This window comes from Phoca vitulina, unplaced genomic scaffold (assembly GCF_004348235.1).
Source record: "Phoca vitulina isolate PV1807 unplaced genomic scaffold, GSC_HSeal_1.0 scaffold43, whole genome shotgun sequence".
Lineage (NCBI taxonomy): Eukaryota > Metazoa > Chordata > Mammalia > Carnivora > Phocidae > Phoca > Phoca vitulina.
The window spans coordinates 6548623-6572286 of record NW_022589746.1 but is presented as its reverse complement, the minus strand read 5'-3'; the positions used below and the strand labels follow the sequence as shown (position 1 = coordinate 6572286).

General features: G+C 50.1%; 1 protein-coding gene across 1 annotated transcript in view; it reads right to left on the bottom strand.

The window, feature by feature from the left end:
- GPR137B (G protein-coupled receptor 137B) overlaps positions 1-23664 on the bottom strand; it is a 52850-nt gene that overhangs the window by 20100 nt on the left and 9086 nt on the right. The window contains exons 2-5 of the mRNA XM_032430246.1: positions 12150-12199; positions 6515-6737; positions 4408-4557; positions 1699-1827 (exon numbers count right to left, since the gene is read on the bottom strand). Of these exons, the coding sequence (XP_032286137.1) occupies positions 1699-1827; positions 4408-4557; positions 6515-6737; positions 12150-12199 (552 nt within the window). The remainder of the gene's footprint in view (positions 1-1698; positions 1828-4407; positions 4558-6514; positions 6738-12149; positions 12200-23664) is intronic.

Below are 23664 nucleotides of genomic sequence, written 5' to 3'. Positions count from 1 at the left end.
CAGTATCACATTAGCCTTCCTCTCGTTAAATTTGGAAATCTACTCTCCTTCAGGCTGCCTTGGGTTTCGGGAGCCCAGTTCTGAAGCCTATGAAACTCGAGCTGATGAAAAGGTACACGCAGAGCCTGGGGGAGGCCTCCACGAGCTCCGGGAGTCTGCTTTAGCAACCCCTCACAATCCCTTAGGCAAGCAAGGTGCCCAAAAAACTTCAGGGAAGGAAGGAAAACAAGGCAACTGGTCTCTCGGCCTAGAATCCACTGCCTACCTGTCCCATTTCTGCGCCAGGGAACCTGAAGTGTTTAGGATCTGACTTTACAGACGCCTCCAGCCGTTCCCAAAGCAAGTAAAGGTCAGATGAAGTGCAGGGCCACGGTCCTGCAGCTAAAAATAATGGAAGGGGAGGAAACGGATCCCGAGGTCTAGAAAACGCTACCTGTTGCCTTCTCTGCAAGGGCCCCAGTCAGGCTGCGCTGCCCCACCCGCCCCAGGCCAGGCTCGCTTTTTTTCCCTGTTTCTGGCTCATCGGTGACTATCCAGAGCTGAGTAAGAAAAAAACAGGGTAGGGGCGCCTGGATGGCTCAGTCGGTTACGTGGCCGACTCTTGATATCGGCTCAGGTCGTGATCTCAGGGTCATGGGGCTCCACACTCAGTGGGGGGGTGTGCTTGAGATTCTCTCTCTCCCTCTGCGCCTCCCTGCCGCTAGCATTCTCTCTCTCAAATAAATCTTCAAAAAAAAAAAAAAAAAAGAAAAGAAAAGAAAAAGAAACAGAGTAGAACACAACGGGTTGGTGACTATATCTGTTTCCTTCCCGCCCACCCACACTTGTCTCGCATTGGCCAAAAACCATTCACTACACCTTTCCGTGGGTTTCATAGATCAGTGACTCAAAATGCTACCACTCGTTAGTGTGGCTGGAATAATTTACGGAGCAGAAGCTTCCAGGAGTTTCCTCACTCTCGCAAGTTGTGCATTTTCTGTCCTATCCTCATAGACACATTTATGCAAAGCTGGCTGAGCAGACACAGGACCAAACCAGGGGAGGGGGGTTAGCATCCCTCATGATGTTTTTATTTCCTTATCACCGAGTTCCCAACTCACCGTCTAGCATAACACAGGAATGAAGAACTCGAGTACAATTTTCTATTTTCCTTTGCTAAAATAAAAGCTTATATATTTAGTTCGCCCCAAGTCAAGGCTCAGATACCAGGGAGACTGTTGTTGCATTAGGAAAAATAATCACTATCTCCAGGCCTTGAGATGCAACTTTCATTTCTTCTGGAAAAGCTAAGCTGAAAAAATGAATTTCCCTCAAAAAGAGTTAAGGCAAAAGACCATCTCAGACAGACAAGGGAACTTTTTACATCACAACAGGATGGAAGAGGCACGCTCCTGAAAAATCAGAGGAGAAAACCAGATTGCATGCTTTGTGATTAGAAGCAGGAGATATTTTCTGCAACTAGAAGATGGTTTACTGGGCGCCTGGGTGGCTCAGTCATTAAGCGTCTGCCTTCAGCTCAGGTCATGGTCCCAGGGTCCTGGAATCAAGCCCCGCATCAGGCTCCCTGCTCAATGGGAAGCCTGCTTCTCCCTCTCCCTCTCCCCCTGCTTGTGTTCCCTCTCTCGCTGTGTCTCTGTCAAGTAAATAAAATCTTTAAAAAAAAAAATAAAGAGAAGAAGAAGAAGATGGTTTACTTACAAGGTCCTTCGTAGGGTTTCTAACTCGGAAGAAGTAAACGACTAAGGTGGTGGGTAAGAGCTCCCACACAAAAAGGACCACTCCAAATACCACGTATCCAGCATCTCCCAGCTGATTCTTCAGATCTGCCTGTTGAGAAGCAAGGGGAGTACCTGGAGTCAGCAGGCTGAGAGCGGAGGGAAGAAGTTTTGCTGTGATTCTTCCTAACATGCACAGAGACTAATTCTAATACGGTGATTCCTCTCCCCTACAACATGCATGTTGAAATCAGGTAATACTCATGGTCAGGACCTCAGGAGGGGAGTTATTCCAACCACACAGGGCAGATAATTCTCATCTTCAAAACAGTCAAAGACAGGAACTGCCAATCTCTGATGTTTATTACTTCACCCTCCAAAACCTTCCTTATATCCAAGTTAAGTCTCTCAAATTTAAGTTGATTTTCTTTCCTTCAACAATCAAATAAAGGAGATGTTAGGTCACTCCCTCTCAAATTTTTGAGAACAGCATACAAACGTGACCCTGTCTCATCCCTGGGATAAACACATCAATTTTTAAACTTCTCTTCCCATTCTCCACATCCTATTCTTTATCCTTTAAAGCTTGTTGCAGGCGAGATCGTCTGGAAAAAAAGCTGTTTGGAGCCCAAGATGTTTGTCTGGACCAGTGGGATGGCTGAATGGGCCTTGTGTATCATCTGTCCCCCTCCTGCAGGGCCCGGGGCTCAGGGCACAGGTGCACAGTCACGTCTGGGCAGCTCTCCCACAAAGGGCAGCATTTCGAACAAAGTGCACCAAAAACGAAGCCATGAAGGGCCGATCACCTCAACGGAGTCCTTTTGCCTTCTCTAGGGCATCGTGTTTGCAGGGCAGTAGCCAAAGCTGATCAGGCTGCTCCAGGACGCCGCCTCCCCAACTCCGCACCTCGCACCCCATCTCTAACTCAGCCCAGCAGCACACTGTCCTTCTTCGCTTCTACACGGACAACGTGCTGCTCGTGGCCGCCTGTTAGGTTTGCTCCTAGGTTATTTTGGTTGCAACACACAGGTCTAGATAGTCATAAATAAATATCCCCCCGCTAAAAACAAAATTTTAAAAATTGTGTTATTTTAAATGTGTTATCATTATAAGCCCTCAGCTGAAACAAACACTGAAATAATTATTTTGTTAAAACCTAACCTCTCGTTTGATGGGTACAGAGGAGTTTCAGTTTGGGAAGATGAGCACGTTCTGGAGATGGCCGGCAGTGACCGATGCCCAGCAAGAGGACCGTACGCTTGAAAGTGGTTACGACAGTAGCTATGATGGATATTTTACTGCAATGCAATCCTTTTGGTCTTATGAATAAGTCTCTAATTTATTGTTTCAAGTTTTGATTTTTATATATTTGATTTTCTCAAAACAGGGCACACCACCTTCGGCAGTGCCTTGCCCGAATTTCTCCCATCCTGTACGGGTGGGATCGGTTTGGGTGGTGGTGGTGGTGGTGGTTTTAATCCTTCCTAACTCTAACACCTTCCCCGTGCCCCTTCTGAATTTCGCCTTGTCCTCACATGTTTATCGGGGTCATTTAATGCCTTCTTCTAGAGTGTGACTCCGGTCCACGGTGTGATCACTGCTGGGATTTTAGAAGTGCGTTTGTATATAGTTGAGCATTCAGCATTTTTCCAGGAAAAGTTAAGGAGCTTTTTGCAATTCAATCCAGTAGACGCCTATCATGAAACAGAAGTTCTGTTTATTGTAATGGCTTACTTGTGTGTCTGTTTTCCTCAGGGGACAGAAACTGCTGTGGGCAGGGGGGCAGCCTGTGCGTGTTTGTCCCCCCAGCACTCGGTCCAGCGTGACAGAGAATCGCTGTTTCTCAACTGAGAGGATGTCACCTCATTCTCATTCTTTTTTATTTTCAGCTTTTGGGAACAAGAATGCCAGATGATACGTCACTGCCTTTGTTCACTGCTTTGTAACTGATAATTCATGAGTTTCTAGAGTATATTAAATGGGAGAGAGTATCATAGGGAGACCACTGGTAAAATGAGCTTTTACCAACACCTTCATCCCCTGGTCATTTTTGTCTCAATTTCCTCAAATGCTGTCTCCATGCTCCATTTTAAAAAAGCCACAGTTTTAGGGGCATCTGGGTGGCTCAGCTGGTGAACTGTCGGCTTTCAGCTCAGGTCATGGTCACGGGGTCCTGGGATTGAGTCCCGGGTCCTGCTCCCTGCCCAGCGGGGGAGTCTGCTTCTCCCTCTACCCCTCCCCCCTGCTTGTGATCTCTCTCTCTCTCTCTCTCTCTGACAAACAAATAAAATCTTAAAATAAATAAATAAATAAAAGCCACAGCTTCATGTATTTTCTGAAACCTGCATACAATCTGTTTTACCTTGGCAAATTTCACCCTTTAATAAAGCCATCTTACATTTATATGGAAACACTTAAAAACTTCCTAAGTACTGCTTGTCAAGAGAGCCCCAGAAACTAGAAGTACGTGTGCACGTCCACGTGTACACCTAGACGCTAGTTCTCTCAGAACACGTGACCCGGAGCAAGGCAGGTACTATGATCCCATTTGACAGATGAGGATGCAGATACCACACAGGTAAGTGATGGTCAAGGTCACCCAGCAACTGAGCAGCAGAAGCGAAGAGCTAATACCTCTTGGTCACATGGGGTGCTGCGAAGCAAAGAGTCGCCGCTCAGGGTGCCCACTGACCTGGTCTGATACGTTGTACCAGTCGTAATCAAAGGAATGGACGTTCTTGCTCTGGGAGAAAGACAGGATGAACAGGTTGTAGCAGGCTCGGGAGGTGTAAAGCAGGATGATGGTCACTCCGATGGCTGTCACTTGACACACAGAGGAGCCCTGGAAAACAGGGAGCCATGAAGGGAGCACCCATTCCAGGTCTAAGACACCAGCCTCGTCCCAGAACCCGGCCTGGGTTCAGAGCTCATAAACCCACGCCCAAGCCTCACCTCATCCCACAGCCCCTCCTCAAATGTCAAATGATCTTCATACAGACGCTTCAAAATCTGGGAGTTGATTTGGAGATGCCTTAAAATATGGGCCATTGGCCTAAAGCCCAGGTTTGTAAGAATGAGAAAGTCAGGTGGCTTATGCTATTCAACCTCCAAGATGACCCCCCGACTTAGGAGCCCACTGCCCAGCCTCTGGCCTGGGGACAACTGAGCCCAGCAGGATGGCACCTGGGAGAGTGGGGTCCCGCAGACCGTGGCCCCGGGGAAGGGTGCGCTTCCTCAAATTCCAGAATCTTCTAGGCTGGAAGCACTGGAATTCCAGTATCACTCCAGACTTGGAATTACATGGAAATCGGTGATTTGTCCCATTTATGAAGCTACCAATTTACAGTCAAAGGGCCCCTAGCAAGAAACGTATAGTTAACGTGACCAAAAAACTGAAACTGATTTTTGAAATTTGACTTTGGAAGTCACTCATTAACCAGGTATTATTTTATTTTGTCAGTAGCAGTTTAATAGCTTGTTTGCCACAGGGGTGATCTTAATGGTCATTTGGCAGCTGAAATGTAACCCTTCCCGTAAAAACCATGATTCTGTTTTTAAAAGCCCGGGATAGCCCTCACATGGGAGACAATATAAACAAGAAAAAGTTAAGGCAAAATCCAGTCAAAAATCTGTCAAAACTCAACAATGAACAAACTACTCCTGCCATACTCAAGTCTCATGGGACCTTGCAGAGGTCAGCCAGATCTCGGCTGCCTCGCTAAGGCTCGGTGTTTCTGAAGTCAGAGGCCCAGATTTTAGTCTACTGGTCACCACCGAAGACACGATATCGTGGGAGACGGAGCTCCTCACGGTCTTCAGACGGAAGACTGATTACAGCCAGGTGGGCCGAGTGGCAAATAAGGCAGACAGTGGAGGGGGGGGTCCCGCCAGTCAGGGGGGTCCACCACAGGACACGGTTCCAGAAGGTTAGAAGCAGAGGAGTTACAGAAATCACTCAATCATTGCACAAGTGAGAAAACCAAGGCCCCCTCCCAGGCCTCCACACTTCCCTGGGCTTCCCAACCAAGGGAGACTTGGGATGAGGCTGAGCGGGGGCCCACGAGCGTGTCTGCCCTTCCCTATAACTCCGGGGAAGGGCAGAGAGAACAGAGATTCTAGGGTGTGCGGCAGAGCAGCAAACCAAACTTGCCTCCCATCCCGTCTGGCTCCATCTCTGACCCATCAGCAGGAGATGCTTGCTGTCCTGAACTCCAGGGGGCAGTGTCCACTGTCCTGTCACAGGATCATCAGTGCCGAGGTGAGCCTCCATCTGAATCTGACGGAGCCCGCGGCCAGACTGCCCAGTCCGAAGCCGGGCTCTCCACCTACGGGCTGCGGAGGGCAAGCCAGGGCGAGCTGTGCCCCGGTCTCCCGGTCTGTACAGTGGGGAGGATACCTACTCCCGGGGATCTGGGAGGACTCCCTGAGCTTATGCATGCCGAATGCTCATCTCAAAGTGCCTGGAACACAGCGCACGCCAGGCGTGAGTTTCTGCCAGTATCACCACAAGCAATCCTGCGAGTCCTTTAAAATGGTGGCTAAACACTGTATCTATAAACTGGAGATTACCCCCCTGCCGGTAATTCTGCACACTCCAATACACCTGCAGCCACCTCGAAGGAACTCTTCTTGCGTGCAAAGTTCAACGAGCTACCTAGCTCTGTGTTTGGGCAACCAGAGTACGGCCAATCATCTGTGGGGGGTCAGGTGTGGAAGGTATTTGCTGAGTTCTGTTGGCAACCAGGAAACTACTTTTATAGTCAGTTTAACCAAGGGCTCTTGACCCCATTCCCACCTACCTTTGACTCCAAGTAAATGTTGGCTAAGGACATCTTGGAGATTTTGTAGAGACAGATGGAGAGAGAGACGGCACACAGCACAAAGAGGGTGTCGTTAATGGCCACGCGCACAGAGACAATGACCTCCCTCTCCCAGTTTCCTGTCTTCACCAGCACCGCGCAGGTTACATTCACCAACAGGAACACGAGGCTGATGAAGAGCGAGGCCAGGTAGAGGGGTAACCTAGAAAGGACCAGAGAGAAGTGTAAGGCACAGCGCCCCGCAGGCTGGCTGTACGCTCTGGATCAATCCAGAAGGAAAATGCGGTATTTTTTTGGTTAACTGCTAGAAGCAGAACATGCCACAGTTAACACCCAAGAGTGCAGATGTTGGAGGTAGCCGTTCTCAGATTCAGATGACAAATCAGCTACAAACAGTGCCCTCAGGAAGGTGCCCTCTGAGCCTCGCTTGTCCTCTCTCCGGGAGGTGGTGCAGATCTGCCACAGCCCCTTGCCCAAGGCTGAACAGAGGCAAGCTGGCCGGGTCCCTGGCCATTTTTAACCTGTAGATTCCCGGAGCCACATACTTCTTTAGTGACTGGTGCAAGGTCTATAGAAAGACTTCTCAGACTGACTAAAACCAAAGTCAGCAGCCTCAAGCTTCTCTTCAGGACTGTCCATATTGTTTACTTCCTTCAATAAACATGCAAATAAGGAACAGAATTGCTTGGCTCAAAAATAGACTGGGTCTAAGTTGACTACATTTTAAATCCAAAAGATGAAAACTCTCAACTATAAGTGGTTTTGAAGCTAGAGAGTGTCTTCCAAAGCTGTAACAGACCAGGACACAGAAACCTGCATAAAGGGCACCGGGGTGGCTCAGTCGGTTAAGCGTCTGCCTTCAGCTCAGGTCATGATTCCAGGGTCCTGGGATCGAGCCCCGCATCGGGCTCCCTGCTCAGCGGGCGGTCTGCTTCTCCCTCTTCCTCTGACCCCCTCCCCGCGCTTGTGCTCTCTCTCTCCTTTTCTCTCTCAAATAAATAAATAAAAATCTTTAAAAAAAAAAAAAAAAGAATCCTGGATTATAATCCCAGCTCCAGACGTCATCACTGACAGGACCCATGGAGGGGGGTACACAGGGAGAAAGACAACGTGTAAGTAAAGGGTGAAGAAGCCAGGCGTAACTCAAAACCGACCAAGTGGCACCCACGACAGCTAGTATGATGTGGCTCCAAGCCTCCATCCCACACTCCTTCCTTCTCCTCCCCACCTGCCCTCATCTGCCCGGTGCGACCCAGAGACACACAGAGCCGAGACATCAGGCCAGTCTCTGGGCCACTCTGGGCTGCGTGTCCTTATCCATAAAAGAGAGATGAGGACTCTCATCCTACCTCAAAGAGTGGCGGTGAGAATCCAGTGGGTCCTGTGCCTTCTTGTTATGCCTCTGTCCTCACCCCACAGAGCCTCGAGGTCTCACCCCAGCTTCCCCTTTTGTCAACAGCAACTTCTACAAAGTCTTCACCTCATCCCGTCATTCCTTCCTCCACAGGAACTCCCCTGCTGACCCCACGTTCTCCCAGGCCCCCATGACCTACTCCCAAATGGAAAGGGGTCAACTCTTGGCCGCCATCTTTGCCCGCCTTCCTGGAGCTCCCTTGTCCATCGCTCCACAGCCCTGCGCCTGCACCCTGTTCCTCTGTCTGAGCTTGCTCCTGGTTCCTCTTCCTCCCCCAAAGTGACAACACCCTTGGCTCTCTCCTCTACCCCCTGGGAAATATGCTTACTCTTGCAGGTTCAGTTACAGCCTCGGACGCCTAAGTTCATGAAGCTCATCTCGAGCTGTCGCCCTGTCCTACATCCAGACTCACGTTCCAAACAGCCTACCACGGAGGCCCTGCCACCTCAGACCATGTCCAAGCCTAACTCCCGATGTTCCCCCTCCAGCACTCCTCTTGGTTTTCCTATTTCTCTGAAAGGCACCACAATTTTTTGTAGACTCCTAAACTATAAAGATCTCTTTGATTGCACCCCCAATTTAATCAGTTGTCAAGTTCAACAGATTCTTTATTCCTACTTCCCTAGTTGTGAGCCCCCTTTCCCATCGTCACCAACCACAGAGCCTCATGCTTCTGCCTAAAACCAATGTGATGGGTGTCCAGACTGACCGCCACCCTCAACCCCACCCTGGCACCCTCCAATCCCTTATACTTCCAATCAGTCTATGGAGCCAGGTCAATCGATGGGCGTCCCACTGTCCGATATTTTTAGGATTTTATTTATTTATTTGAGAGTGCGTGTGCACACACAAAAGCAGGGGGAGAGGCAGAGAGAGAAGAGAAGCAGGTTCCCCGCTGAGCAGGGAGCCTGACGACGACATGAGGCTCAATCCCAGGACCCCGGGATCACGACCTGAGCTGAACTGCATGGTATTGTCTTAAAGAAATCGGCCGTGTTGTGAGACTTGAAACAACATGGGCAAAGTACTTGTAATCCAACATTAAGGTCAAAGTCAGAAAGCAAAATCATAAATGTGGCAGAACAACTCTGTTCTGGGAAGTGGATACGAAAACCTACGATGGAAAACATCACTGTGTCTCCTCAGAGTTGGAGGAGGATTCTGTGGGGCAGGAGGGGGGAGTTCACTAGATTTGGTTTCTTTCTTCCCACATGTCTATATTCACAAACTTCCAATCTTTTTCTATTTTATAATTTTTTCTAATAAGCTTATATAACTTTTATAATGAAAAAAAAAATACCTTGCAAAACTTAACTTTTCCCCCTGGGCCTGCAGCTCTGGATGAGAGAGAGAGATTTGGAGATGTGGAGAGCGAGTGGGCTGTGTGTGTGGGGGGGGGAGGGGCGGTGCAGAACAGATCATATCGCAAGGGTGCGTTTCCACGGCAATAGCGTTTTACACCCTGCCCCAGAATTACTTCTTCTCAGCTCAAACCATAGGGTCAGGATAAACAGTTTATAATGAGAAAAAAAGACCAACGGAAAAGGAAATCGGTGGGACCCTGCATCTGGGAAGATGACTTTGCTTGTGAGCCCAGAAGGATCGGCAAGCGCAGAGATGAGTCTCTAAGGCAGCTGACCACACGGGGCTGGGGACAGAAGTGCCAGGCTTGCGGGCTGCCAGCTAATTCGACACAGAAGAACTCTGCTACCTCCCATGGTGAGGGGATAGTATTAATGGCTTGTAAAGCGTTGTTTAAATTTCTCTTCTGAGATCTTAGATTCCTTCCAGAACAGAAAAGCAAAGCCCGGTTCATTATGCTTTTTACTCACTAAAAAAATCAAAGATGGAGGGAAAACAGTTAAAAATGCTTAAAATCAGTGTTCTTGAGCTCCCCCTGCCCAGTATTCACACTTCTAAGCCAAAGACTGAAAAATATAAGCTGAGAAAGAGAAAAACTGAGTCAAATGAGTACCAACTCCAGCAAAACTGAGAGCTCACGGGTGTGTCAGGGAAAGGGGGGACTTCAGCGGAAAACGAAGTGGTTCTTGGTTGGGCTGAATATAAATCATCTTCAAAAACATGGAGCAGCTATAGGAGGAGCTTGGGGTGAGAAGTTTCGACTAGTTCTAGACTGATGGTTTGTTTCTTTTCAGATGAGTTGTGGTTCAATTAGGGAAGCCAGTCTATTTAGAAGCCAACATACCAAAGCATCTCAAGGGATAAATCATGGCCTGAAATGTCTGCTGTAGCATCTGGCTTAAGAGAAGTGGGGAATTGAACAGAGAAGATAGAAGATGGGTGTAAACACGAAGAACTCTGAGGATTTCTTCATTATTACATTGGAGTTAATAGGATCCTCCCATTGGTACCTCACCCTCCTGGCTTCGAGAAACTCTTCTATCTTCTCCAGCCCGAACATCTCATCCAACTGAATTTCTCCTGGTCTTCTCCCTTCGTCTCTGCAAATCCCCTCCCACTAAAAACAGCCTATCTTGGTGTCTGCACTTTGGTTCAAGGATCAAGCACTGCCCCACGCACACACCGTCTCATCTAATAGACCCCATCCCCCAAGGGCTCAGAGGCTGAAAACTTTTGAAACAGCCTTCCTTTCTGACCAGTGCTTTCGTATTTCACTTCTAGAAGATACCACATTACCTCAGCCTCAACCAACCACTTCCAAGACAAGACCAGCTCCATGATCCAATCAGAATATTCTTCCTCCTCCCCAATCTTCACCCATTTTTGGCTCCCCAGTCCCCCTGTTTGATCTACATTTCTAGTCAAGAGGCTGGAGGTAGAGATTATGGATGCGGAGGAAAGGCCAGCTATTTTGTTACCAGAGAAGGGAGAGGATCACGTACTTGGAACCGCTCCTTTAAAGGGTTCTCCTTAGGGCCAACATTTTTCTTGGTGGACCCTGAAGTCCCAGTTGAGTAGTCTGGTAGAACCATACACCAAACTACCCAAAAAGTAGTGAACAAAGACTTCAAGATCAGATGAGAAAAACAAACATGGCACTATCAGTCTCATGACTTGTCTCTTGGCCTGAGTATTGTCATATTACTTTCTGAATTTCAGTTTCCTTGGATATCAAATGGAGATCAAAATACACATTTTCATGATCTTAAAAGTTCTCATCACAGGAAACAACAACTTTTGTAACCATGTATGTTATAATGGATGTTAACTAGACTTACTGAGGTGATCATTTTGCCATATACACCAATATCAAATCATTCTGTGGGATACCTGAAACTAATATATCGTTATATGTCAGTTATATCTGGAGAAAAATACGCTTTCAGAACTTTATTTTTTTTAAACGTTTTACTTATCTGAAGGGGGGAGAACACACAAGCAGGGGGAGTGGCAGGCAGAGGGAGAGGGAGAAGCAGGCTCCCCACTGAGCAGAGAGCTCGACGTGGGGCTCGATCCCAGGACCCCGGGATCATGACCTGAGCTGAAAGCAGATGCTTAACCAACTGAGCCACCCAGGTGCCCCACTTTCAGAATTTTAAATAATAAATGTTTATAAATTTAAAATTATATATTTAAATAAAATACAATATGCATACATTTTTACATATTTTTAAAATCACGAAAGAATCAAATTTTCATTTTGATTCACAAAGGTAAGTGGCTAAAATCGCCTTTCCAGAAATGTCTGCCCATGCCATTGGAGCTCTCCTCGGCAGGGACATCAGAACACCGTGTACCTGCCCCATGTCTTCTGAATGCCTTGTCTCCCCTTCCCCTCTGATCAAATCTGACCAATCTTTAAGCCATTGGTTTCTTTGCTCTTGAGGGTGCTGGGGTCACAGACATCTGAAAATGTGGGGAAATCTATGAACCGTCTCCACAGGAAAAACATGCCTATCCACCTCTTCTTATAAACTTGGCATGTGATTTAAGGCATTCCCTTCCAGATTATGAGCCTCTCCTTTCAGCCCGGCACGGACTGACTTCTTCCACAAAATTCCTGGGACTCTCAATAGTACACAGCAGCCCGGGGCAGAGATTGCTCAGTCCGTGAGTGGTTGTGTTGTTTAGGACATCTTTACAGAGTGTTTGCTCAAGGACACAGACTACATTTCTGCTTCAGGGTGCCTAACCTGAGTCCTAAATAGTCAAAAATATATTTGCCAAATGAGGATGGAAATCCTGCCCCCCCCCCCCCCCCCGGCCCAGGGTACTTACCGGTATTTGAGTAATTCTGGAGAATATTTTGACTTGGCTTTGAAAATCACCTGCAATGACAGAACAACATGGTGGTTGGGGATACAGTATACTGTCACCAACAAACCAACATCATCACTCGGAACTCCTCTTTCCCTTTATACCCAGGTGCCAGGGCCCATGTTCGAAACTGAGATGTCTGCTTTGTGAGAATGTTTGTTAAGCTAAAGATTTTCCAAGCTATCCACACAATTTCCAAAGTAAAGATATTTTAAAATGATGAAAATGGTTAAAAAAGGAAAAAATAAAGGTATTACTGGTCTACCACTGCCAAGTATTTCTCTTATAAGATTTGTATTTGAACCCGTACTTCCCTTAAAGATCAATAGTCTGCCCTCACCCTTTCTTAGAATTTTCACTGGCACCAAATTCATGTTGTTTGAATGTAAGCGTCCATCTACCCAGGCCTCAAATTCTGCAGCCCACTTTCAATGTCTCCGGGCTAGAGAAGCATCAGACGACCATTATCTATAGGAGAAATGTCACGTGTTGGAATTTCTCCACATCTTTTGTGTCCTGCACCATTGCTAACGTGTCCACGCAGGGTGCAGCGGCCGGCCTGGCAGAGCCTCTGAGAAGGCGAAGAGGGGAGAGAAGGTAGGCAGCAGCTCACGCTCCAGCCCCAACTGTGACATGGCCACTAGGCCCACAGCGCATGCACACGGGGGCTCCTGAGGCAAGCGCAGGTGCCCACAGGGGTGTTGGGGGCCTGGCTGGGGAACTGCGATGGGGTAAGGTACATGTGCTCATGCTTGTGCTCTCCTGGATCCCTGGTGTCCATGGGGCGGGGGCACCACTGGGAGAATGGCGATGCCCTTGCTGTGGATGCTATCGGGACCTTCATCCCCTGCTGCCCAACAAGCCCCTCGGCATGGAGATCCTAAAGCCGCCCCCAGCCTCAGCCTGGCCTGCTGGCCCTCTCGGTCCCGCCTCTCCCCACCAACCCCTCACACGCTCTCCTGCTTCTCAGCTCTCTTTGCATTTGGTGCTTCTCCCAGGTTTTGCTCAGCCCCTGAAAATATCTAAGGAGCAGATACATTGCCTGAGCTGGATGGAGTAAAAGACAAGGGAGAACAGGGTGAGCATGGTTCCTGGGGGAGGGGAGGAGAGAACAGGCAGCTCTGGGACCTCTGAGGCCACCCAGGGGTTAAATATTGTTGCCCCCTTGCCTGAGGAAGATGCAGTGAGAAATCCGTGCAAGAAGGATATCTGAAAGTAAGCCCAGGAAATTCTTCAGCGGATCCCAAGTACGTGGCCAAGTCTGCTGATGCAGATGTGACAAGGGAGCCCCCGCGGGGGCTGTACGGGTCACTTCCCGGAATACATACGCAACAGGAGAAGCCACTTCCCTCTGGGAGCTTTCTAAAGGGCATTCTTCTGAGGACCCTCAGTAGGGAATTCTCAGACTTACATGTGCATGAGGCCCACTGTGGAAAACAGTATGGAGAGCCTTCAAAACACATAAAAAAAAGAAATACCATACGATCTGGTAATTCCACCACTGGGTATTTACCCAAAGAAAACAAAAACACTAATTTGAAAAGATATCTGCACCCCTATGTTCACTGCAGCATTATTTCCAACAGCCAAGATATAGAAGCAACCTAAGTGTCCCCTGACAGATGAATGGATAAAGACGACGGTATGTATATACACTGGAATATTAATTGGTCTTAAAAAAAGAATGAGATCTTGCCATTTGTGACAACGTGGTTGGACATATGGTGTATTATGCTAAGTGAGATAAGTCAGAGAAAGACAACTACCATATGATTTCATATAGATGTGCAATCTGAGAAAACAGAACAAAACAAACAGACTCTGAAATGCAGGAAAATGGTGGTGGCCAGAGGAGAGGTGGGTGCAGGGCTGGGCAAAATAGGTGAAGGGGATTAAGAGGTACAAGCTCCCAGTTATAGAATAAATAAGTCACAAAGATGAGAAGTACAGCACAGGGAAGATAGTATTGTAATCACGTGGTATGATGACAGATGGTGACTGCACTCATCACGGTGAGTACTGAGTAATGTATAGACTTGTCCAATCACTATGTTGTACACCTAAAATTCTTAACAACACTGTGTGTCAATTATACTTCAATTAAAAGAGAAAAAAAAAAAAAAGAATCACCCGGGGAACTTGCCTAAGATGCAATCTCCTTCAGAGGGGCCAACCCCGTGGGTCTGGGGAGGGGCCCAGGAATCTGCAAGTTAATAAATTCCCCGGCCCAGGTGATTCTGATTCAGCTAGTCCAAGGACCACCTCTTGAGAAATATTGCTCCTCTTGACTAGCTTTGCAATCATTCATTTAAAACACGCCGAAAGAGGCAATCACAATGATCAGTGGACACAGAGAGTCAGGGCACAGTGCAAAGAACAGAGATCGGGGGACGCTCGAGGTCCCCGGACAGCCCCCCAGACACACACACTCCTGCCCTCCCTCCGACGTCCAGTAATGCGCTGCCACTGGGGGACTCCCAGAAACAGACTCCTGGGGAGGGGGAAGCACAGGGATTCCCACAGACTTCACAGGAAGCAAATCTACCAAGCTTCACAGGTAAGCATTCTGAACTTAGAAATGATTTTGTTTCTGACATGGGTTCTGTATCTGTCCTAAATTGTTTTTGGAAGGAAGGAGGGGTTGACATCACAAATAAATTGAAATAAGACAAACAGGGGGCAAAGGACACTGCCCTTACTCTAAAGGGGTCCTGAGTCCAGCTTTACCTGACAATCTCCCCTGGGATTTTAGGCAAGTCTCATCACCTTTGGTGTTTCTCTGCAGCCCATAAGGAGAAATGTTACAAAACAACCACTCTTAGGAATAAGGAACAGATTAATACATGACTCCAAAGTTTTGCTACAAAATATGACTGATTCACACAACACAGAACAACAGTTTCAGAAAAATCCTTCTTAAATAGTACTTGGGGACCTCGCTTTTAATAATTCTTGTTTTAAAATTTTAGTAATTCTTAATTAGGAATTCACAGATACTGGGATGCCTGAGTGGCTCAGTCAGTAAAGCGTCTGCCTTCGGCTCAGGTCATGATCCCAGGGTCCTGGAATTGAGCCCCACATCGGGCTCCCTGCTCGGCGGGAAACCTGCTTCTCCCTCTCCCACTCCCCCTGCTTGTGCTCTCTCTCTTTCTCAAATAAATAAAATCTTAAAAAAAGAATTCACAGATATCAAAGTGTAGAGAAGAAACTACAGTATTTTTAAAAAGTGCTTAACCTTGTCAATACCCAAATATTTTTCACGTTGTGCCACACTTAGGGGGCTTGGCTGGTAGCAGGTAACTTCAGCCGGAGTGACTTAGGTTACTCATCCACACCAGGCACAGCCCAGAGGCACTCCACGGGACAGCATCCCCCAGACGGGGCATGAGGTGGTCCCATCCTGTGGACTCGGCTCTGTGCAAAGCGCTGGCAGGACTAAGAGAAAAATATGAGCAGTCCTGCCTTCAACAGGCTTAGAGCCGGAGAGGAGAGACCCAGAGGACACAAGATGGGATGCAGACCAGAAAGGCTCCAGCCTCAGCTGGTCCAAGCTCAGGCAGCGAGCAGGTGAGCAAGCCGTGGGCTCTGCCTCGTGGTGGGCACATCGGCCTCCTCTGCTCCCCAGCCCCGTCCTGCCCCCCTCTGGCACTTGCAGCTCCTGGTGGCAGGGAGAAGTATGGGTGCATCAGGGTCAAGTCATGGCGAATCAGGCTCCCTGCTTGCTCCCCCCACCCGCCCGTGCTGGGTCTTCAGGGCCGGGATGTGCAGAATGAAAGACCCAGCCAAGAGCTGAGGAAGGAGGGAAACACAACCCACCTAGTCACCTTCTTTATAAACCCAACAACAGACACTTGTTGACCTCCTGCAGCCCCTGGCCTCTGCAGCTCATCTGCACACGTTGGGCTGGGAGTGGACTGAACAGAGGCAGGTGTGGGAGGACGGCGTCCAAGGCCAGCCTGGACCCAGAACACCCTTCCCGGAACATGGTGAAGGATGGGGTTCCCAGCCGTGACTGTCAAATATTGGGTCTAGTATTGCAGCCATCTAAGCAATCCCATGCTTTGTTCCAACACTTCCACTTCTACAAATTTATTCTGAGGCAGGGCTTCTCAAGGTGTTCCTACAGAATTGAGAACTAATAAATGTTACTGGAAATAAACCTCATGTGATCAAATACATTTAGAAACTGTTAGGCTAAACGGTTTTTCCCTGCAGGAATTTCCCAGTCTTGAAAAGACTAATACCTGTTGTAAATCTTCAAGCAAAACATACGGCATGCAGTTTTCCAAACTTACTTGGCCGCTTATGGTCTTCTGAGTGTTCTGGGGCACAGAGTTTGGGAAACACTGCCCTACGCACCAAGCATGGATGGACACTGTTCACCGCAGCCTTAGTAAGACTCACGGTAATTATAACACAACAAACAAGAAGGAGAACTTTAAAATGATATTCAGACTCCCCCCACCCCCCTACACAGGGCCACCAGCCATGCAGCACACAGAGCTTGAGGGGCCCACGGGTGAGGCGTCCCACCCTGAGGGGGGCCCTGGGCCCCACCCCGCCGAGCTCAAACTCATCCCTGCCTGGAGGGAAAAAGTCATCACCAGGGAAAGGCACAATCTGATGGTCAGTAAATCATTTGATCCTCTCGAAACTAAAAGCCAAGGTGATAACCACATCAAAATACAAGCCTTGACCATGATTTGTAAAAACTCGATCCACTGCTGATCATTTGTGACACATCTATGTCTTAAATGCAATTGGATCTATTCAAGCTGTGCTAAGAAAATCTTCCTTCATCCTTCAAGTTAATTCTTAAGGTTAAGTTCCTCAGAGTTGCATTTAAATTTCTTGCACTTTAAACTGCAATATTCTGTTATTGTGTATACACACACACACACACACACACACACAGAGCAAGTAAACGCACATACAGATACACGTATACGTGCCCACACACGTATAAATACATATATATGTGCATTTTTTACAATACAATTTTTGCCTCCATTAATTAAAATGTATAAACGTCCGGATCAGGTTTCCAGCAAAATAAATCCAAACTCTCCTACACACCCCCACCCCAATCTGTGCTTCAAGAGACGTCATTAAAGGTTGTTCGTGCCCAGAACTGGAGCTAAATGTTCTGGGTAAGCCCTGCTCTCTGGCCTGCCGGGGATCCCTTATCTCGCTGCCCATCTCCTACAGTCTGCGCTGGCTCCCGCTGACCTCAGCAGGAACCCGGCTGGGAGGAGACAGCTCCTGAGGGGGAGGCAGACAAAGATTAATTACCCTTTCCCATTTTATTGTGCTCCTGACAGCACGGGCTTTGCCTGCTTAAGACCCATAAAATCGGAGAAGGAAGACAGAGACCATGTGAAAAGCTAAGGAAAACTTGAGGCCAGACAAAAATTCATATCATTCCCACATTCAGATTGATGGAATTCACATCAGGTCCACCGCATGGTGCACTGAATCCGGACTCAAGAACTGTAAAAATGGGGACGAGCTGGTCTCTGACCTCAAGAAACTCACAACCAGACACAGACATGCCAGCACTGTGAGAAGAGGAGAGGTGTAGAGAGGTGTGAGGTGATCTGAGGAGGTGTGAGTAGGTGTGGGGAGATGTGGACAGGTGTGAGGGGGTGTGCAGAGGTGTGGAGAGGTGCAAGGAGGCATGAGATGGTGTGGAGAGGTGCAGGGAGGAATGAGGAGGTGTGAGAGGGTGTGGGGAGGTGTGAGAGGGTGTGAGGAGATGTGAGAGTGTGTGAGGAGGTGTGATAGGATGTGGAAAGGGGTGAGAAAGTGTGAGGGGGTATGGGGAGGTGTGAGGAGGCACGAGATGGTGTAGGGAGGCATAGAGAGGTATGAAGAGGAGGTGTGAGGGGATGAAGTGTGAAGGGGTATGAGAAGATAGGAGAGGTGTGAGGGGGCGTGATGAGGCATGAGGGGATGTGAGAGGGTATGGGGGGGTGTGAGAGGGTGTGGAAAGGGGTGAGAAGGTGTGAGGGGGTATGGGGAGGTGTGAGGAGGCACGAGATTGTTAGGGAGGCGTAGAGAGGTATGAAGAGGAGGTATAAGGAGATAAGAGAGGGGAGGTGTGAGGGGGCATGATGAGGCGTGATGAGGCATGAGGGGGTATGAGGGGGTGTGAGGGGGTGTGAAGGGGTGTGGGGGGTGTGAGATGGGGGGAAGGGGCACGAGCCAGGGGCTGTGGGGGAATGTGAATATGGCCCGAGGAGGCATGAGGCAGGGAGGCGTGAGGAGAGGAGGCTGCCTGGCGGGGGCACCTCAGCGCCCCGGGGAGGGCCGCGTCACAGCAGCGGGGCTAGGCCAAGGGGCAGCAGAGCGAGGCAAGGAAGGCCTGACAGGCCCTGGGCGGCAGCGCAGGAGGGGTGCAGTGGGGGTAACACTCAGCAAACAGAGCTGTGCTTTAAGAGGGCGCAGGGGTGAGGACGAGAAGCAAAGCGCCGCTGGTGGGTTGAGCAGGAAGGTGAAAACGGACGCATTGTTTAAAGGCACATCAAAGACAGAAGGTAGGGGAGTGGTGACTCAGGTCAGGGGGGTTTGGGGAGACACAGGGAATGACCGCTCGGGCTACAGGGTTTCTTTGGGGGGGGTGATAAAAATGTTCTAAAATTGGCGGCGGGGATGGCCGCACAGGGCTGGGAATACAGCATCCCTGAAACGGGGTGCCTCCTGGAAGGCGGGTTATGTCCCCACAAATGTGCAGGAGCAGGAGGGAAGTGAGCAGCGGACCAGGGAGAGAGGGGCCTGGGTGGGGACATGCCCAGGGTGGGGGGGGGGGGGGCGGGGGGGGGGAGGGTGCTTTTGGGAAATGAAAGAGAGGAGCCATTCAGGGGGACTGGGGCCTTGGTTTTAAGATTGGGAGACCCAGACATCATGAGAAAGGATCTCGACCCTGCACCAACGGAGGGAGGGAGAGGCCAGACAGCAGAGGGCGGTGGAGGGTGCCCCCAGAGGGAGGTGGACGGTGGGGAAACTGAGGCAGGAAGGAGAGCCCAAGAGGGGGTCACAGAGATGGCAGGGGAGGTGGCCCTGGGGGACCGGGAGGCCTGGCTGGAATGCTGACCTGAAGGGAGAGTCCCAGCTGCTTCTTAGGGAAACAGAAGGGCAGACAATGGGGTCAGGTCTCCTTTCCCTGCCATCCCTTTGGTGTCTACACAGCTGGGGAGAACCCCAGGGTTTTCAGGAGCCGCTGTGGCCATGAGGGCTGGAGGGCAGGGCAGGGCGCGAGCACGCAGCCACTTCCATGGGAAGCTGATGCTGTGTCTCAGAAATACATTTCCCGTCGCAGACGCCTGTGGCCTCAGCATCACCTCCACTGTGGCGTAAAGTCCTGCCTAAAACTGGTACCATGGGAAGAAAGCTCGGTGATTTCCCAAGAGGCCATCCAGGGGTGCAGACGTCACTGTGAGCGATCCTGGCTCCTCGGGTTCTGATTTAAGACCAAGTTCTGGGTTGGCATGAGGTGAAGCCGGAAGCTGCCCCAGGCCGACCCCTGAGACTGGGCTGTAATGTGGGCAACCTCCTGCCCCACCTGCAGGCCTGCCCAGGGTCCCGTCAGTAACCCTAGGCCCCTTGCACCCCCTTTCAGATGACGCAGGAGGGCCCAGTAGGTGACGTCCTTGCTGGGACAGAAGCAAAGTCTCTAGAGCGGCTGCTGACCTCAGCCTCCCTCCCCCCATAAATTACAGTCCCTGACCCTCTCACCAACTCTGTTCCACCCTTTGCACTCTTGCCTGCCTGTTCGTCCTCCTACTGACTCAAGTTGGCATTTGCTGCCTCACGATCATTTTTCCTAATGTCATGTTGGCTGCTTCTGGCAGAAACGACCATGCTATTCTTTGTGGGTATGACAGTGTCCCTTGTGCATTCAGACAAACTAAACAAAAGTAACCTCTCTGTCCCCAGAGGCAGTGTCTGTGGCGACTGAATGGAGCACTATGCTTCCAGACTTGCACTTGATTCAGAGGCGCTGTATGTAGCCATTCTGCCCTATAAACTCCCCCCACCCCACATGACCCGGGTCCCTGGGTCTGCCCTTCTGGGCCCCCACTCCCTGGAAATGAACAGGCTGAGCGGACACTCCCCAACCGTCCCAGCCCTAACAGGCTCCAGACTGCACACACCTGCCCCGCTGGGCCGAGGTCTGGCCATGGGCTGGGGCCCCCGGGGAGACCCTCCCAGGAGCTGAGCGGGTCGGAGGCTGTGTGCGCCAAGCAGGCCGAAGTCGAAAGAAACCAGTATGTCTCTCTCGCTCACACACGCACTCTCTCTTCAAATGTATGTACGCAGATTCACTTGAAAATGCTCCAAATTTATGGTAGGGTTAAGATTCATTATAAAGTACGTACGTCATGTACACCCAAAGAAACTACCTACCCCAGGGAAGCCTGGGTGGCTCAGTGGGTTAAGCGTCTGCCTTTGGCTCAGGTCATGATCCTGGGGTCCTCAGATCGAGTCCTGCGTCAGGCTCCCTGCTCAGTGGGGAGCCTGCTTCTCCCTCTGCCTGCCCCTCCCCCTGCTTGTGCTCTCTCTTTCTCTCTCTGACAAATTTTTTAAAAATCTTAAAAAAAAAAAAAAGAAACTACCTAGCCCACACTCAGGTACCCACCGCACAGTTCAACCTGGAACACAGCCATTTTTGTTCCAACTCGGTTTTCATTTTTAACAAATGAAAAAGGTATCCCTGAAGCCCCCGGCATCTCTCTCGCTGGTTCTAATCCCTCCTCTGCGGAGGTAATCCCTTTCTGAATCTAGCATTACCATACCCAGGAAGGCTTATAATTTTACCATGTACGTGTGCATTTACAAATAACACCTAATATATCAATATACCATATGTAAAAAATAGAGAGTACCATCTTGTGTGGGTTTTCACTTCATCTGAACAATATTAACACTTTCCACACCCTTGTGCAACTTGTTTGTTCGCCCATGATGACATGTTCGCAACACACATTCTCACTAAGGCCCGGTGTCCGACTGACCATAGGCCACAGCTGTGTGCCTTTCTCTGGCACAGAGACATGTAAAGATGATCAAGAGTGTGCACTCAAGCTGGCTCACCTGGATCTGAATCCTGGCTCCACCAATTGTCAGCTGTGTGACTTTGGAAAAGTTACGTAACCTCTCTGTGCCTCAAGTACCTCACCTGTCAAACGAAATTAATCACAGTACCCATCTAGTAGGTTTCTGTGAGGATTAGGTGAATTAACCCAGGTCTTGCACTTAGACAAATGCCGGTCACCTCACAGACACTCTGTGTTCATGTGTTTGCTACCATCATTAGTCCTTGTCCGTGTTCTCCAACCATGATTCTAAATGCACAACTACTAAACCATGACCACAGAGGCCTTCTTGACCATAAAAGGAACTTTCACACTCAGAAAGGTTAGGAACCAAGACACATTCGCCATTCGCTCTTATGGTCCCTCCGTGCTGCCCACTTCCTGATATACTGGGGAAATTACGCAAACCCGAGGCCCTGGTCTCCCCAGGTGACAGCCAGTGGTCAGCTGCCTCCGTCTGAGTTTCCCCATGCTGAGCACCCTCATTCACCAGAGCAGGGTGACACAACAACCAGAGTCCCTGAGACCCAAATGGCACATTTCTCCCCTTCTGCAGGAATCCCCAAGGACGAGCATAAGCCAACTCCAGGGGGTCAGCCATCAGGATAGCTCTCTGTGAAAGCGAGGCAAGCATGGTGTCTTCATGTGCGTGGAGACGGACCATGCATTTAAAGCCATGGAATGCCATGAAGGAAAAAGGCGTATACGCTGTTCGTGCCACAGAATTACGGGGTACAGTAGCCTGAAGCCAAGGTGAGCTCTGTCCGGGTCCTGGGCTGGCCACACGTGAGGGGTCCCCAGGGAGGTGACTGGGCTCCAGGGTCAGGTCTTCACCATTTCAATTCCTGCCTTTGAACTTGGCAAGCTCACGGCTCGAGGAGCGAGTCCTGCTCACTTCCTGGCCTCGTGCTGTCCCGAGGAACAGAGTCCCCAGCAATTAAGTGAGCTGCTTTTGCATGTGATCTTGGGATGCACAGTGATCTTACCTCCGCTCTGAACTTCCCTGCAAGTGCTGTTAGCCAGCTCCAGCCCTCCCAAGAGCTCTGCTGTACTGTCCCGTCTGCTGACCCAGCACCTAAGATGCCCTTCCAGGCACCCGCGTGCACGCACATACGCACATGCATGTCAGTGCCACCGCATAGTGGGACAAGGAGCAGGAGCTGGGTCTCTTGCCTAAACTGCCCCCGACTCTCAGTGCTCACTCAGGGAACAGAGGGAAAGGTCTCACAGGAAAGAGGCATCTCTGCTTGCTTCCTCCCGTCCTCTCCTGTTTCCAGTTCCCACCAGTCCAGCCAAGTTCTGCTCCCGCCTCCACGCATCCAGTGGCTCGGGAGGGCCTCCCTGTCCTCGTCAACAGAACTGGGCTCCATCTGACAGCGCCCACACCAGCCAGGCTGCCCCAGAAGGCTCTAGGCCGGCAGGCAGCCCAGGAGGGGCAGTGGCGCCCTGGGGAGCGCCCCTCACAGTCAACCAGCAACACACGGAGCCTGGCCTTCAATTTTCTTGCTTTTCCTCGTCATCAGGCACCTGAGTGTCTGGATTCAAGGGTGTGGCTGGCCAGACAGACATGAACCTGCTTGGCTCAGCCCTGATGACCTGTCTTCGCCTTTCTGGGCCTTGGTGTCCATCCGTGAGACAAAAGGGTTAGTCCCAATACCCATTCAGGTGCCTTCTACCTTTAAAACTCTAGACATGAAGGGCACCTGGATGGCTCAGTAGGTTCAGCATCTGCCTTCAGCTCAGGTCATGATCCCGAGGTCCTGAGATCAAGTCCCGCATCAGGCCCCCTGCTTCTCCCTCTAACCTCTGCCCTGGCTCATGCTCTCTCTCTCCCCGAAATAAATTAATAAAATGTTTAAAAAAAAAAAAACCCAAAACTCTAGGACATGAAGAGCCTTCCCAGAGGGCAGCCTGTGGCCTCTGCCCTGGGAAGCCCCACCCGTCCGCTGCAGCCTTGCTTCTCAGGGGGCGTGGGCCCCACCTGTCAGGGGGAGGAAGGAGCTGGGCCTGGGTCACAGAAGCCCAGTCCTGTCCTGGGGCCTGCTGACTCCCCTGGGCAGAGGCCACAGGGAGAAGCACCTGCCGTCTCGCTGGGACAGATAGAGACTGACCATGCAGATCAACCTCCCTGGCAGCATTCTCTCTTCAGCCTCGTGAATGGAAAGGACCTTGACCATACAAGGTGCCATGATCATCACTATGTTTCTGAGCCGCTCCTATGGCAACCGCCACTGTGGGGCACGATCTGCAGGTCAGGGCCCTGCCTGCAATTGTTCCAAATGTGCATGACACGCACATAAAAGAGCACCTTAGTAGCAAGGAGGAGACCTTTTCCAGCAAGGGGAGCTTAGCCGGGGGGGGGGGGGGGGGGGGGGGGGGGG